Raw genomic sequence first — 13,813 nt, 5'->3', positions numbered from 1 at the left:
TCTTCATCATTGGTTTACAACATAGACAGTATCACACTTAAACAGTGGAGCAGCACAAAGCTCAGAGAAGTTAAATAACTTGCCCAAGGTCACAGTGATGGCACGGTTTACATTAAAACTGGGGTTCCGTTGGAACTTACGGAACTGGCCTTTTCACACTGAATACCATTGGGAATGGGGCTGACACTTGAACAGATGGACATATCCAAATCCTAAAAAAGAAGTGCCTGGCATCTGCACCATTCTCTGATGCTTAGCATTTGCTATCTTGAATTACTGCTGCTATCTTTGAGGTATGTACTGTCTTGCTCCGGATCTGGACTCTTAAGTTCACAAAGAGCAGTATCTAACTCTCCCAATTCACTAGTAAGCCCCAAGGGTATTGTCCTCAACACTCTGGGTACAGAGGCTACTCCCAGGAGTTTCACAGCCTAGTTGGTGGTAGAAACTGCCTAGAGAATGGAAATGTTCAGTTCTCAGGGTACTGTGGACACTCAGGAAACAGGCATTTTATCATAGAATGAATATAAAGTAAGGCCTCCCTTTTAGCGAGAATTCAGGAAGTATTAGGAATTCAAGTATTACTCTCCCCTTAATGTTTAGGTTGAATTTCTAGGAACACAGGAACAAATTTCGCACATTAGAAGAGAGGTGACCCCTCCTTTGGGGAACATCATTCTCCCTTATATGAACAGAACTTACTGGTACTTTTCCGTTCTCCTCAGATGTTTTTGGGAGGATAAAATCAGTGAGTTAGAAAGGAAAGAGCAAAAAAAACAAAATCAAGGACAAATTTATTTCTAAAACTAAAAATAAATAAGTAAAGGACATTGATGGGTATTTTCTGTAGCTTTTGCATTGCTTCAGGGAGACATCTCCAAAATCATAGAAAAGATAGTTTTAAAACCAGGATAAAAAATATATATAATTTTAAAGAGCTTCATTGAGATAAACTATCAAATGTGTGAAATCCATAAACTTTGCATTGGAAATCCCCCACCTGCCCTGTCGGGTATTGCTTCCTTTCTTCAGTCTCAGATCTTTTCTCACCTCCTTTCCATATATCTACTCTCCAGATGTTTATCTTGTATCAGCTCCTGAAAGTCCTAGCTTTCAAACTAAGGTGTCAGATAACTGCAGCATCTTCTACCTTGAGGATTTCATACCTGCATGGGTATGAAATTAGAGCATGTCAAGGAAGTGAAAAGCTTTACAAACTCTGAAAAATATTAATAACAGGAGAATGATGAACAATGAAATTGGCCTTTTGGGACTGATACCATTGAGTCATGATACTTGGATCCTTGTCATGTGTATTCATATGGCCAGTTTCTAAGCAACTAGCCCAAGGCAGCAATTTTGGAGCATCTGCTGCTAACCAGATGCTGTGGTGGGCACTAGAGATTTAAAAATAATATTAATAAAAAGATAATCAGTTTCCCTGCAGATCTCACAATCCCATTGGAACATACAGATCATGTCTTTTTATTTGTCAGGATGCATAAGGAAGTTTTTCTTTCTCCTTTCAAAACAATTTCAAATGGCTTTCAATGTCAAAATCAAAAGGTAATTTTTAAAAATATGTTTTTTAGTTGTTGATGGACTTTTATTTTATTTATATGTGGTGCTGAGAGTTGAACCCAGTGCCTCACACTTGCTAAGCAAGTGCTTAGCCACTGAGCTAAAGCCCTAACCCAAATCCAACAGGTAATATTACATATAGAAAGGTAAGCCACAACCTGTCTGGAAAGATAGGTGAGATTATTATATCAGGACCCTCAACCAAAAAATTTTCCCTTAAATCTGGCCCTGAGTTTCCTGGTTGTCAAGACAAGAAGGGGAAGCAACATGTTATGTAATTTGTATTTTCTAGTGAAAGAAAACAATAGAAATTCATTTGGAAAGACCAGATTTTTCTGTTTTTTTCAGGATTGGAAGGGGCTTTTTTGAGTGTACCTTCTCATAAAGAATTTCTATTAGATATAGTTACATGAAATATAGAAAAGTTCTTCAAGTGGCTATTTTTCACTGAGCTTCAAGTAAAGCTAAACAGAGAACACTGAATGAGCTATTAAAGGCCTTTCCTTTGGTTACTAAGTTAGCATGTATTGTTTCTGTGGTCTAGCTTTCATGAGAATAGAACTTAACAGCTTAGAATGCAGGAATGCCAACATTAATAAGTAGAATTTCTTGCCTACATGGGGCCCTCCACATTTTCAAATTCAGACTTTTTTGCAAAACTTCCTAACTGTCTTTATGACCCTAGACTGTATGCCCTTCTTTTCCTTTCTAAGTCCATTTTCTGCACAATTATCAGTCACTTTTATAAGATATGACTCCAGTATCACTCCCTGCCTACAGGGCTTCAGGGACAATCCATTGCTATCGGATGAAGTCCAGACCCACCATACCTTCTGTAACCTCCACCCTTTACTCCCTTGTGCCCCTCCTTCAGCCGCTGCCTTTCAAGCAGCTGGAAGTTCTGACTGTGACACGCTGGGTGTGCTGCTGCTTCTGCCTGGCACACATCTCCCTCCTGGGGAATATCTTTGAAGCATCTGGTCACCTGTATGACCTGGGCACAAAAGAGAATGGGTATGGGCCAGGTCCAGGAGGGCCCTTGAGGGGCCAGATGTTTACCCTTAAGTTTCTGGATCGTGAGGGTGTCGTGAGGCAAAGGAGGGATGTTAAGGGATGTCAAGATTAAAGGAAACTTATGGGGCTTGAGAAAATGGCAGTATGCAAATGGGTGTGGGATGCTGTCAGTATTCCAGAACCATCAGGCTGCTCCAGTGGTGCTTCAGCCATGTAATGGCCTGTCCCTGAACTTTCCTCTTCTTCCTGGTCTCTCAACACTCAGAGACAGCTCAGGAGCCATCTGCTCTGGAAGGCCTTCGGTGGCCTCCAGGAGTCTCAGTGTTTCCTTCCTCCACAGTATGACCCCCATTTCTATATGTGGACCCTCATAATATCTCTTTGAGCAGTTTTGTTTGCTGCTCTGTCTCTGTTCATGGAGGCAGGTGCCCGTCCACCTCCTCCCTGTATCCCAGAACTTAGCACAGCACCTGGCACATAGGAGGCACACAGTGAGTGAACGGTGAATGAAGCCCATGAACAACTCTGTACCCTGACATGTGAGGAGGTGGTTCCCCAGTGAGCTCTCCCACCAGGTATAAGATCGTTGTGCTGGTGGCCCCCTCTGCTGAGGCAGCTGGAACAAGAACAGAAGCAGGTTATGTGTCACTACTTTTTCACTCCTGAAGCTTTACCCTGGGAGAAAAAATCCAGCCCTTCAAATGGAGAAAATGAGATGCATTCTGGAAATTCCTCAGTCATACTTCTCCAAAAAACAGAAGTCTTTACCCTGATGGAATAAAATTTCATTTTAGTAATCACTGGGTACTGGAATGGCATAAAAGTCACCAGGGTACTGTCCATGTCCTTCATTCTCATGAGATAGTACAGTCCTTCCTCCTGTTTTATCTTTGCAGTTCACTGTTTTTGCTCTAGTGTCTGGATCAATACCTGGGCTACTTAGCTGTGCAGTAAATACTGTTTGAATGAACAAATCCAAGTTGAAGATGAGAAAATGTGCAAAAAAAAAAAAAAAGAAAAGTAGTCCAAGCTTTTTCAAAAGGATTATGAGCCCTGATTTTTTAAAAAATCCTTTCTGGGGATCCAGCAGGGACTGAATCAATGTCTAGGTACACTGCAGATGGCCAACCCCAGCCACCACCCGTGGAGATAGGAAACATGTGGGTTTACTGCTTCCAGGTGGAGGCAGGAGCTGGAGCCAGCCACCAGTTCCTCAAAGCACAAAGGCACAGGATGGGCAGCCGCAACTTGAGGAACAATAAAAAACGAATGCAGATACTTGGAACGACACAGACCCCAGACTTTGTTCCACCTCCAGTGACTCACCCAACTAAACAAGAGCCTAAAGAGAGTTCTAGAACTATGCACACTTGCCTAATTGCTTCCTCCCTTGGCCTTCTTTCAACCTGAGAGGTCATGTCCAAAAGAAAGGTGGTTTGGATTGCTTGTAATCACGCATGTGTTTGTTCTTTCAGCTCCACGAAGCGCCTGAAGTCTGTGGAGGATGAAATGGACAGTCCTGGTGAGGAGCCGTTCTACACAGGCCAAGGACGCTCCCCAGGCAGCGGCAGCCAGTCCAGTGGGTGGCATGAAGTGGAGCCAGGTAAGCAGGTGGGGAGGCAGGGTTTCCCGTGCTGGGTGTGAGAGAGAAGAGAAGATGCTGGGTGGTATACTTATACAATGTGAGCATGTGCTTGCATCATGATCCAGGGCACCGGATCAGCAGTAGCTCCACTGATGTGGGAATGGTGCGTGCTTTTCTATGCGCACATCTTCAGCCACACTATGATCCAGCATTCCATTGGCTTTTGTTTTTGTATTTTTTAGGAGGTGGTGGTTGTTGTCCATTTATTTTGAGAAGGCATTAAAACTCCTGGGCTCAAAGGAGTCCTCCTGCCTCCTTCTCCCAAGAAGCTGGGAATACAGTGATTTTGTTTTATACTTACATACCTCTTGGTTAATTTTTTAAATTTATTTTTTTAGTAATCATGATGAAAGCCTATCTACTTTTCAATCAGGTTGAGAACACTAGGGAGGAGAGGATTGAGTTTTTCGTGCTGCCGGTTACATTTGGAGTTCTAAAATAAGGGTACTTTGTTATGTTTTTTTTCTATTACTGGATATCATTGTGAACATTTTGTTAATGCAACAGCTATCTTTATGTCCATCTGTACTAACCGAGGCAGATGACTGCTGGTTCAGCCTCCTGGGGTTGTCTAGTCTTGGCTCTGGAGTCTTGAGAGTAATGTGAATGATTCTAACAGCATAAGCTTTTTGAAACCTTAATCAATGTCTGACCTTAATGTGAGTGAGGAGAGATTTTCTCCAGTGCCTTTCAAGCCACCAGGACAAGTCAAATGGGTATGCAGGAGAGACTCAGGGATTTAGAATCAGCTAGAGTGTAATCCTGACTTAGCTCCTGCTGGCTATGTGATTGTGGGCAACTAACCTAACCTTTCTGAGCCTGTGTCCCCATTTGTATAAACTGACAGTAATAATAGCTGTTTCAGTGCTCTTGAGGATTAGGTAAGGTAATATGCATAATCCATCCAAGAATTATACCCAGTGCAAAGTAAGTATGGAAAAAACTTCTCTGACCATCCTTCCTCACTCCCGTCTTAGAGCAATTCCCTGCAAGAGCAGACAAGCACCAAGAAAATCCTTTGAACTAACCCCTTCATCTTCAAATCCTACTTCTCTCCTCTCCTCCCCAACATTCTTTCAAAAGACAACCCTCAGAGGGTCTGACTATAAAGGAGTACCAGAAGGGAGATTTGGGGGATGATGGAGCTCTTCTGCACTGTGATTGTGGTAGTAGTTACAGTCATCTGCACAAGTTTTAACATTCAGAGGAGTGCATCCTTCCTTCCACAAGTTAGTTTTTGTGCATAATTAAAAACAAATTTAAGAACCTCAGGCCCTACTGCTCAGGGCCTTTTATCTTGCTGCCTTTATGAAACTGCCCACATTTCTCTCTGCCTCGCTTCCCATATAACCCTCCCACTGAGCACATTCCCTCGTTCAGCAATGTTCCCCGGGATCTTCCTGTACGATGCATCATGCCAGGTTCTGGGAACTCCAGGATACACGGGGAGGCTGTGGCTCCTGCTTTCAGGGACTTTGTGATCAAGGGTAGGAAACAGGCACACGAACAGACCACTACCCAGTGATTCAGGACATGCAGGGATATGATGTTAGCCTCCTGTGCCTTCTTTCTCTAATTAGTACCAGCACAGCGCTCGCAGTGTGGTGGTTCGTCTATGAAGGTCACACCTCCGCTTTTCTCTGCACTTCCAGTCACGTCAGTTGCCTAAAGTGACTAAGAAATAAAGCCAGCCTAAATGAGGACAAAACGCTGACGGCTCGTTGCCATTACCTGCATCGTCAGCATGACCTCAGCACAGCGCCAATGAAAAGTTTATGTGCTATTAAAAAATTAAAAGATGTAAAACTTCTTTGAACCCTTTTTAAAAGGCTAATTAGTCCTAGCCAATTTACCTGCTTCAGTGAAAATCAGAATCAAATATATAGGTTTGTCCATTTGTGGTTGAGTGTTGTACCCGTGCACTTCGTGCCCACTGATGCCACATTATGTGTTGATGTGCTCATAGCTCCTCACCTGGGGCTGTTCTCTCTGCCCCTTCCCAGACTGCTATGGGTGGGTGGGTTCAAGGCTATGAGGGTTGGTTCACTGGAGAGTACTTTGACCCAGTGACTCTTTTATTTAGAATAATTCCTATTTCTATCTGCACATTATGATTCAAAAATAAGATCATACATTTTAATCTCAATACCTATATATTTTGTAGTCATTAACTCAAGTTTAATGACAGAATCCTCTTAAAGTGGAATATAATTATGTATTCCATTCCCCTCTTCTTCCTCCTCTTCCTCCTCTTTCTTGTTCTTCTTCTAGAACCAGCCCCCCCCCCGCCACCCTGCCCCCCAATTATATTCCTGGGCTGACTGTCCATTGTATGTCTTCATTTCATTAAAGAAAAATGCAATTCATGGTATATGTTTGTGGGGGCTGGGGGGGGGGACATGGATAAATTTACATTTGGCCATATTTAGCATAGAAAGTCATAATTGAAACAGGGCCTGAGGGGACATTAAAACTCAACTGAAGGATGTTGCACATGTTCATGGTGACTTTGGTGTCATTAACTCACACCAGCCATTTTAAATGGATAATTTATGCTGCCAGATGGTCCTTTTTGGGGGATTTTCCATCAAGCCCAATCCCCTTTTTGGCACAGAGAACACCTTTATGTTGTTCCCACACTGATCTGGGCCTGCATAGCTTTCCCCCAGGGGTACAGTTAATTGAGTAGGAGGCTTTTAGTGGTTCACTCATGTAAATTACATTCAGAAATATGTTGAGAATTATGTATATGTGAATGCACTGGCAGCCTCTTGGTTTGCCTACTTTGGGATAATTCTCTCAAGTACGAAGGAAACTTTGTCCATACTTCAGATGCAACACAGGAAGCACAGCCTGTGCTCACACCCCTCAAAGTTCTGCATCTGGGTACCTGCCCTCCACCACCTTTCCAGGACTCCTGGGCCAACAGAGGGCCGAAGGTTGCCAGAGGAGATACTTTTCCTTGAGTAACAGGAAGACTTTGGAAAGTAAAACAAACCAGACATGCAGTAAATTACATGGGCTCTTTCAAACGTCTGTTGTAGTATCCTGTTCCCCATTAGTTTATCTCAGCACTTTTAGTGCACAGCTCTTATTATCTGGGAAGAAGGGCACAGGAGATTAAAGATGATGTTAGTTTGAAAACATCAGACAACCTCGGGCTGACTTTTGCTTCTCTTACAATGCTGCGTTTGTTCCCTCCACTTAGTTTCATTTCCCAGTTATCTCCAAGCTGGGTTATATTCGAAAGCTTTGAAGCTAATCATGCACTGATGAAATGAGTCCTATGAAATTCTATCAAGCAAAAATGCATATACCATCAACTCTTGTTTATCTGTACAAATGAAAACTTGCTAAGAAACTGATAATGCAAGTAAATAGGAAGGAAGCCAATAAGCAGGAGCCTGTATTAAGTCAGACACCATGTGTGATGCTTTCATATATATGGTAAAAATCTAGTGATAATTGAGTACCTACTGTGTACCAGTTTTCCTTTCAGTAACCTCCTTTAAAATATGCAAGACTTAATGATTCTGCCACTCTGTAGATGAAAACTATGAATCATGAAAGGTTAAGTGTCTTGCCCATACCCACACAGATGTCAACCTGTGGATCCAAAAGCCATATTTCAAACCAAATCTGACCTCAAGTGTATAATTTCGTCTTCTATACTCAATAATCTCATTTACCATAAATGTTTATGCTTGCATGTTAAAGTCTCCTGTCCTGGACTTGTACTTAAGTTAAAAACATATTTTTTTTAAAAAAGCAAACAATAAATAACTTATCAAAAAGACCTGCAAATCCTCAATTTTCCCCATTTTTCTTATCCCAAACCTTATCATACAAGCCCGGGAAGGGATATGGACTACTGAATGCACATAGAACACTATGAATAAGCAACTGTTAACAAAGTGAAATATCTACCATTTTCACCTATGATATCAAATGTTTATTGGCATTCAAGTTTTTGTTCAAATAATGCCTCAACATGGAGGCTCTTAGCAATTTAAAATATCTACTGATTCTCCCTCCCTCATCTCATAATCCATATACTGCTTTCCTTTCCTCATACCTCTCTCTACTGTTGTTGTCTAATATTGTTTAGAATATATGATTTATAAGAGTAGCACTTAGTCTGTCTTTTCCTCTACTGTATCCCTACTATCCATAACAGTATGTAACACATAATAGGTTTTCAACAAATACTAATTGATTGAATGAATGAAGTCATAAGGCAGAGAATTTGGGGTGCTCTTAATAAACTTAAAAGCAGAATTTGCTACCAGTAATCCTTTCTGAGTCAATATTTACTATATTTTTGATCTGCAGGCTTTCATTTGAAGCCAGTTATTAGCAAGTAGAAAGTACAATGATGTCTCAGGCTTAGTCAAGGACCTGTTGACCTGTAGTAGTATTTCAAACTGTGTTACTGTATTACTGTATTGCCTTAAAGGGTGTTCCCTTAAATGAATCAGACTCTTTTTTTAAATAATAATAAGTTATTACAACATAGAATAATAGTTACTAGTGACTGGGAAGAATAGGGGGAGGGCGGCATGGAGGAGAGATTGGCCAGAGGGTACAAAATCAAGTTAGAGAAAAGAAATATGTGCTATTGCACAGAAGAGTGACAGGAGTTAAAAATATTATATTGTGCATTTCAAAATAACTATAAGGGAGGATTTTGAATGTTCTTACCACAAAGAAATTATAACTATAATAGATATGCTAAATACCGTAATTTGGGCATTACACAATGTGTGTGTGACTTTATTTCATAAATATGTATAATTATTTGTCAGTAAAAATATAACTGTTTTTAGGATAATTTTAATGATAATTTTTATGATGAACTATGTCAGGAATCTTTTTTAAAAAATATTTATTTTTTAGTTATAGTTGAATACATATCTTTATTTTATTTTTATGTGGTGCTGAGGATCGAACCCAGTGCCTCATGTGTACTAGGCGAGCACTCTACCTTTGAGCCACAACCCCAGCCCCCTATGTCAAGAATCTTAAGAGTAAACTTTGTGTGGAACTCTTTTTTTGTAGTTTAGACCACCTCTCTGATTTACTTATGTCAAAGATTTTCAAGGAACTGCTCACATTTTCTCTTACATACATGTAAAGAACACCTGTATAAGATATTTTAGACCCATGTCACTCAGGGTCATCTGAGGACCTGCACCTGAGAACCACACGGAGTTTCTTAGAATTGCAGAATCTTAGACCCCATCTGGACCGCAGAATCTCAACAAGAGCTGTAGGCGATGCTTCTGCACACTTGGGTATGGAAAGTACTGACAGAAGCTGCCCACAGTAGCTTCCAGGTGGGTTCTCTGGAAGCCACTGAACATTAAACACTATGCTCCTGACCTTCTTCCCAAGATTGAGTGGGAGTGTCTTTAAAGCTCTTCTAGAAAAATTGAGATCTGACCTGTCTTCCTGCAGATTAGAGAAGATCGTACACAAGTGAAACCAGATTCCTCACTATCAGAAAGAAAATTCTCTCATCTCTCTCATATTCCTCCAGTTTCAGTGCCTCTGCATGAAGAAGAATGGATAGTCACCTAATCATTATAATTCAAATTGAGCCAAGTCATTGAATCTTTAGTAAGTGCCAACTGTGTGTACATCCTAAAGTGGATACAAAGATGACTGTCAAGGGCACATCTCCAAGGGCAAACCTCTGACTGTCTTCAAGTGTTAGTCATTACTCGCCAACATTACCCATGTTGTTTTTGCCTCGTTTCTTTCACAAAGTTAAGAAAATCAAATGGTGTATTGAAAGCCAAAGTCCTTTGTAAAGTTAACATCTTCTGATCATGTGAACCATCCTCAGCAGGATTACTGGGGATACAGAGCTCACCCAGCTGACAGTAGTGGGAAGCAGACAAGGTTAAGCAGTGTTAAATCTGGCTGGAGAGTTGGGGACAGTTTCCTAAAAAGATGGCAGTTAAACTGGGTTTCGATTGTAACCCAACTGAGAAATGCTCACATGCTTGAACATAAGATTTGATATTCCAGCCTTTTAATTGTTATGTATAAATTTGAATTTTCTTCATATATATTTCTTCCTTGGTTGCAAGGTAGCTCCTTGACTGTCCTGTGAACCTTCCTCAGGTTCATCATGTACTTGAAATTGAAGGCTTCTCCCAAGGGTCCAGCGGGCTTCCTGGGTTACCAGGTGGCCCCACTTCCAGACTTGAGACTCCATCTGAATTAGGCACAAACATGTGTGTCAGTTGCAGCAGGTCTGAAGTATAGCTAATTTTTTATTGTTTTTTTAAAAAAAGACATGAAATGATAGCACTTTAGAGTGAAATTTAGTACTGTGTTTCAATGCAGGAGTAAGAGGCTACTTAAATTTTCTCCTGCACAAAAATATTCAAAATTCTAATGTATTAAATTATAATTAATATGCATAGTCTGACTATATTATTTTATAATTATACTGGTATAATTATATTGGGATTATCAAACTATTAACAGAGTTTCACTAGCCAAAATGTTGGAAATTTCAGCAGTTCAATGAACATTTTAAAGTCAAATTTGATAAGTATAAATAAATAGTAAATTTAGTTTTAGTTTTTTTTTAATCTTTATTTTTATTTATTTACTTACTTATTTTTGTGTGGTGCTGAGGATCAAACCCAGGGCCTTACGCATGTGAGGCAAGCGCTGTACCACTGAGTTACAACCCCAGTTCTGGTTGTAGTCAAGTTTTTAAAAAAATATGTTCAGGGATAAACTTCTTTCAGAGATAAAAATTTTTCCAAAGAGTAAGTTGTTCTCATTTTTGAAGGTCAAAATGAAGTACTTTAATAGTATGCCCTCTGTTCCTATCACAATTATTAAGTAAAGAAATACATTTTTTTTTAAAAAATTGCTTAAAGGCACCTGTAGAAGAGTATTTGGTAAACATCTGGTCAACCAGTAGCCCAGGGCATTTGCAGGTAGGGTTCAATGTCTCAACCATTAGGATCACAGCTGAATTTTGCAGACTTGTGTTAGTTCATTGTGATTTAAAAAAAAAAATCAAATATCATGTTCCCTTGGATTCACAACTCTGCCAGTCTGAATTTGACTGCCACCGTCATCCATCAGTTGTGAGAGTTGAGGAAGTTGACCAACATGGACTTCTGGCTGAGACACACAGGAGGCCCATTATCAGTGCCAATAAAAAGGCAGCAGCCTGGTAGCAGTAGTACATTGATCATGGACACTGTGCTGCGCTAGCATATATTAGGGAAAATGATTAAATCTCCCACAATCTCCTGCCGTAATGGGAATGGTCACTGTTACAGAACATTGCCATAAGATCAATGACTTGGCTTTTCTTCTGCATTTATGGAGCAGTGGGAAAGCATCTCTCTGTGACAATATTCTTTTCCATTATGTCTTTAGTATTGGCACCTGCTCATTAGAGACTGGTGTGCCAGGGAGCATTGGTTCAGTAACAAGGGACCTGTTTGTTAATGACCCTTCTTTATGAGAGAAATTTCACCTAAAAAGGGGGTTACAACAGTAAATCTATATTACAAAATGAGCACTCTGACCACCCTTAAAAAATGGCCGTATTTTTTTTATCAAATCTATTTTTTTAACACTAGAACTGGGGCTTAAAACAGCCTCTTGTAATTAGAGTCTAAAGCATTACCTGTTAGAAGAAAAGAACTATTTTCATATACACATGTGCTTTTATGTTGTGTGTGTCCTATTCACATATCTGATAAAAGCAGGATCAACAAAATTTTTGTTTTTATTCCCAAAGCCTATTACATTACCTGGCAACATGGTAGCCATTCAATCAATATTTGTTGAATAAATAAATAAATAATAAGATAGAAACCACATACGTCTTATCTTGTCCTTTGAATGTGATGAAGCTTTCAGAAAGCAGAGAGCTGCATGCATTTGCTGAGGGAATGAGTGTAGCTGTACTTGCATCAGAGAACCCAGATGCACAGTTTTGCAAATGGGGAGGCTCCTAGGAAAACAAATGCTGCCTTTCAGCTGGTCTTGTATAAATAAATAAATTACCCAAATCTCCAAATTTTTAATTTCATGTTTGAAAATGGGGCTGTGTAAATATTCTAGAATGGAAGGAAGAAAGAGATAAAGCTTAGATGTTAGGTTTACATGTGAAATCTTCCCCCTGCCCTGCTCCTGTCCCCATCCTCAGCAGCAGCCCAGTGGCTGAGGTAGCAAAGTGCTGGCTCATGGTACGGCTGGGAGGCAGCTACGGTAGGGAGGAGCTTGAAAGCAAATTTCATTTCAATCACAATAATCTCTGAGGGCTTGCTGGAGAGGCGATAATAAGAGGAAAAGAGAATTATTCTAAAGAGAAAAGAGTACAAATTAAGGGGAAAAAAATCTATATAATTCTCATATCTTACATGAGCAAGCCAGGGATTTTTAGCAAATTAGTCTGAATTTTTGCTTCCTCATATGTAAACATTGAGGATAACAAAACAGCACTGCCTTCTAACTCTTAGTTTTGAAAAGATGAAAAGAGATGATGGTAAAAATAAGAACTACCACTTATTGAATACCAGCAGTGTGCAAAGTACTCTGCATGCCATTATATCTGGGGTATTTTTACTCTATGTAAAGTCTATACTTAATAAACCATAACACTTTAAAGAAATATTATGCCTACATATACATTTATTACATATGTAAATACTTTGAAAACTCTAAAGTACTATATGAATTAATATTCTATAAAATTTAACTGAAAGCCTATTGTATACCGCTGCATCTATTATACACCAAGCCCTGTGCAAGGTGATAGAGGAAATGTAAAAATAAGCCAAATGGTGCTTGCCCTCAAAGCTTACAGCCCTGTGAAGGCAGGAGGGTAGCTGGACAGACAAGCTCCAGGATGGTGGCGCAACATGTAGAGTGCCAGGTGCATCATCAAGCTGGCAGTTTATCCACTGACCTCCCCACAGTCCTCTTCTGCGTATGTTGAGAAGAGCTGGAGCTTCAGGGCAGCGAGAGCTTGCCCCTGTTCCCACCTCTTCTCCCTGTCAGCCTATTCTTTCCTGACCCATAGGAAGCATGTGTGAGGCTGCCATGCCAGGAAATCCCTGGGAAGGTCAAGACAGTGCCACCCTCCTCCAGCAAACAGGCTGCATTCTGACCCCTGGACCCAAACACTCCCTGCCTAAAACAGTTTTCTGACTTGTGGGTGATGGAATTGGGCAGAATTAAAGCAAATATTTACTTAAAGGAAACAAAATTATTCTGAATGAAGATCAAGTTTACCAAAGGGTAAAATAAGCAGAAAATATAGTTGGAAGAAGAGAAATGAAAGATAAAAAGATAGATGGAAGGCCAGGTACAGTGTCACATACCTGTAATCCCAGTATCTCAGGATGCTGAGACAGGAGGATCACAAGTTCAAAGCCAGCCTCAGCAATTTAGAGAGGCCCTATGCAACTCAGTGAGACCCTATCTCTAAATAAAATTTTAAAAAGGGCTGTGAATATGGCTCAGTGGTTAAGCATCCCTGGGTTCAATCCCTGGTACCGAAAGAAAGAAAGAAGGGAGGGAGGGAGG

General features: G+C 40.3%; 1 protein-coding gene across 3 annotated transcripts in view; it reads left to right on the top strand.

The window, feature by feature from the left end:
- Positions 1 to 13,813, top strand: part of Nfia (nuclear factor I A) — a 363,160-nt gene that overhangs the window by 258,122 nt on the left and 91,225 nt on the right. For all 3 annotated transcript variants that reach the window (XM_048815270.1, XM_048815269.1, XM_048815271.1), the window contains exon 6: positions 4,071 to 4,198. In XM_048815270.1, coding sequence (XP_048671227.1) covers positions 4,071 to 4,198 — 128 coding nt within the window. The remainder of the gene's footprint in view (positions 1 to 4,070; positions 4,199 to 13,813) is intronic.

This window comes from Marmota marmota, unplaced genomic scaffold (genome assembly GCF_001458135.2).
Source record: "Marmota marmota marmota unplaced genomic scaffold, marMar, whole genome shotgun sequence".
Lineage (NCBI taxonomy): Eukaryota > Metazoa > Chordata > Mammalia > Rodentia > Sciuridae > Marmota > Marmota marmota.
Note: the sequence above shows the minus strand (reverse complement) of the source record. Positions and strands in the feature narration are given on the sequence as shown.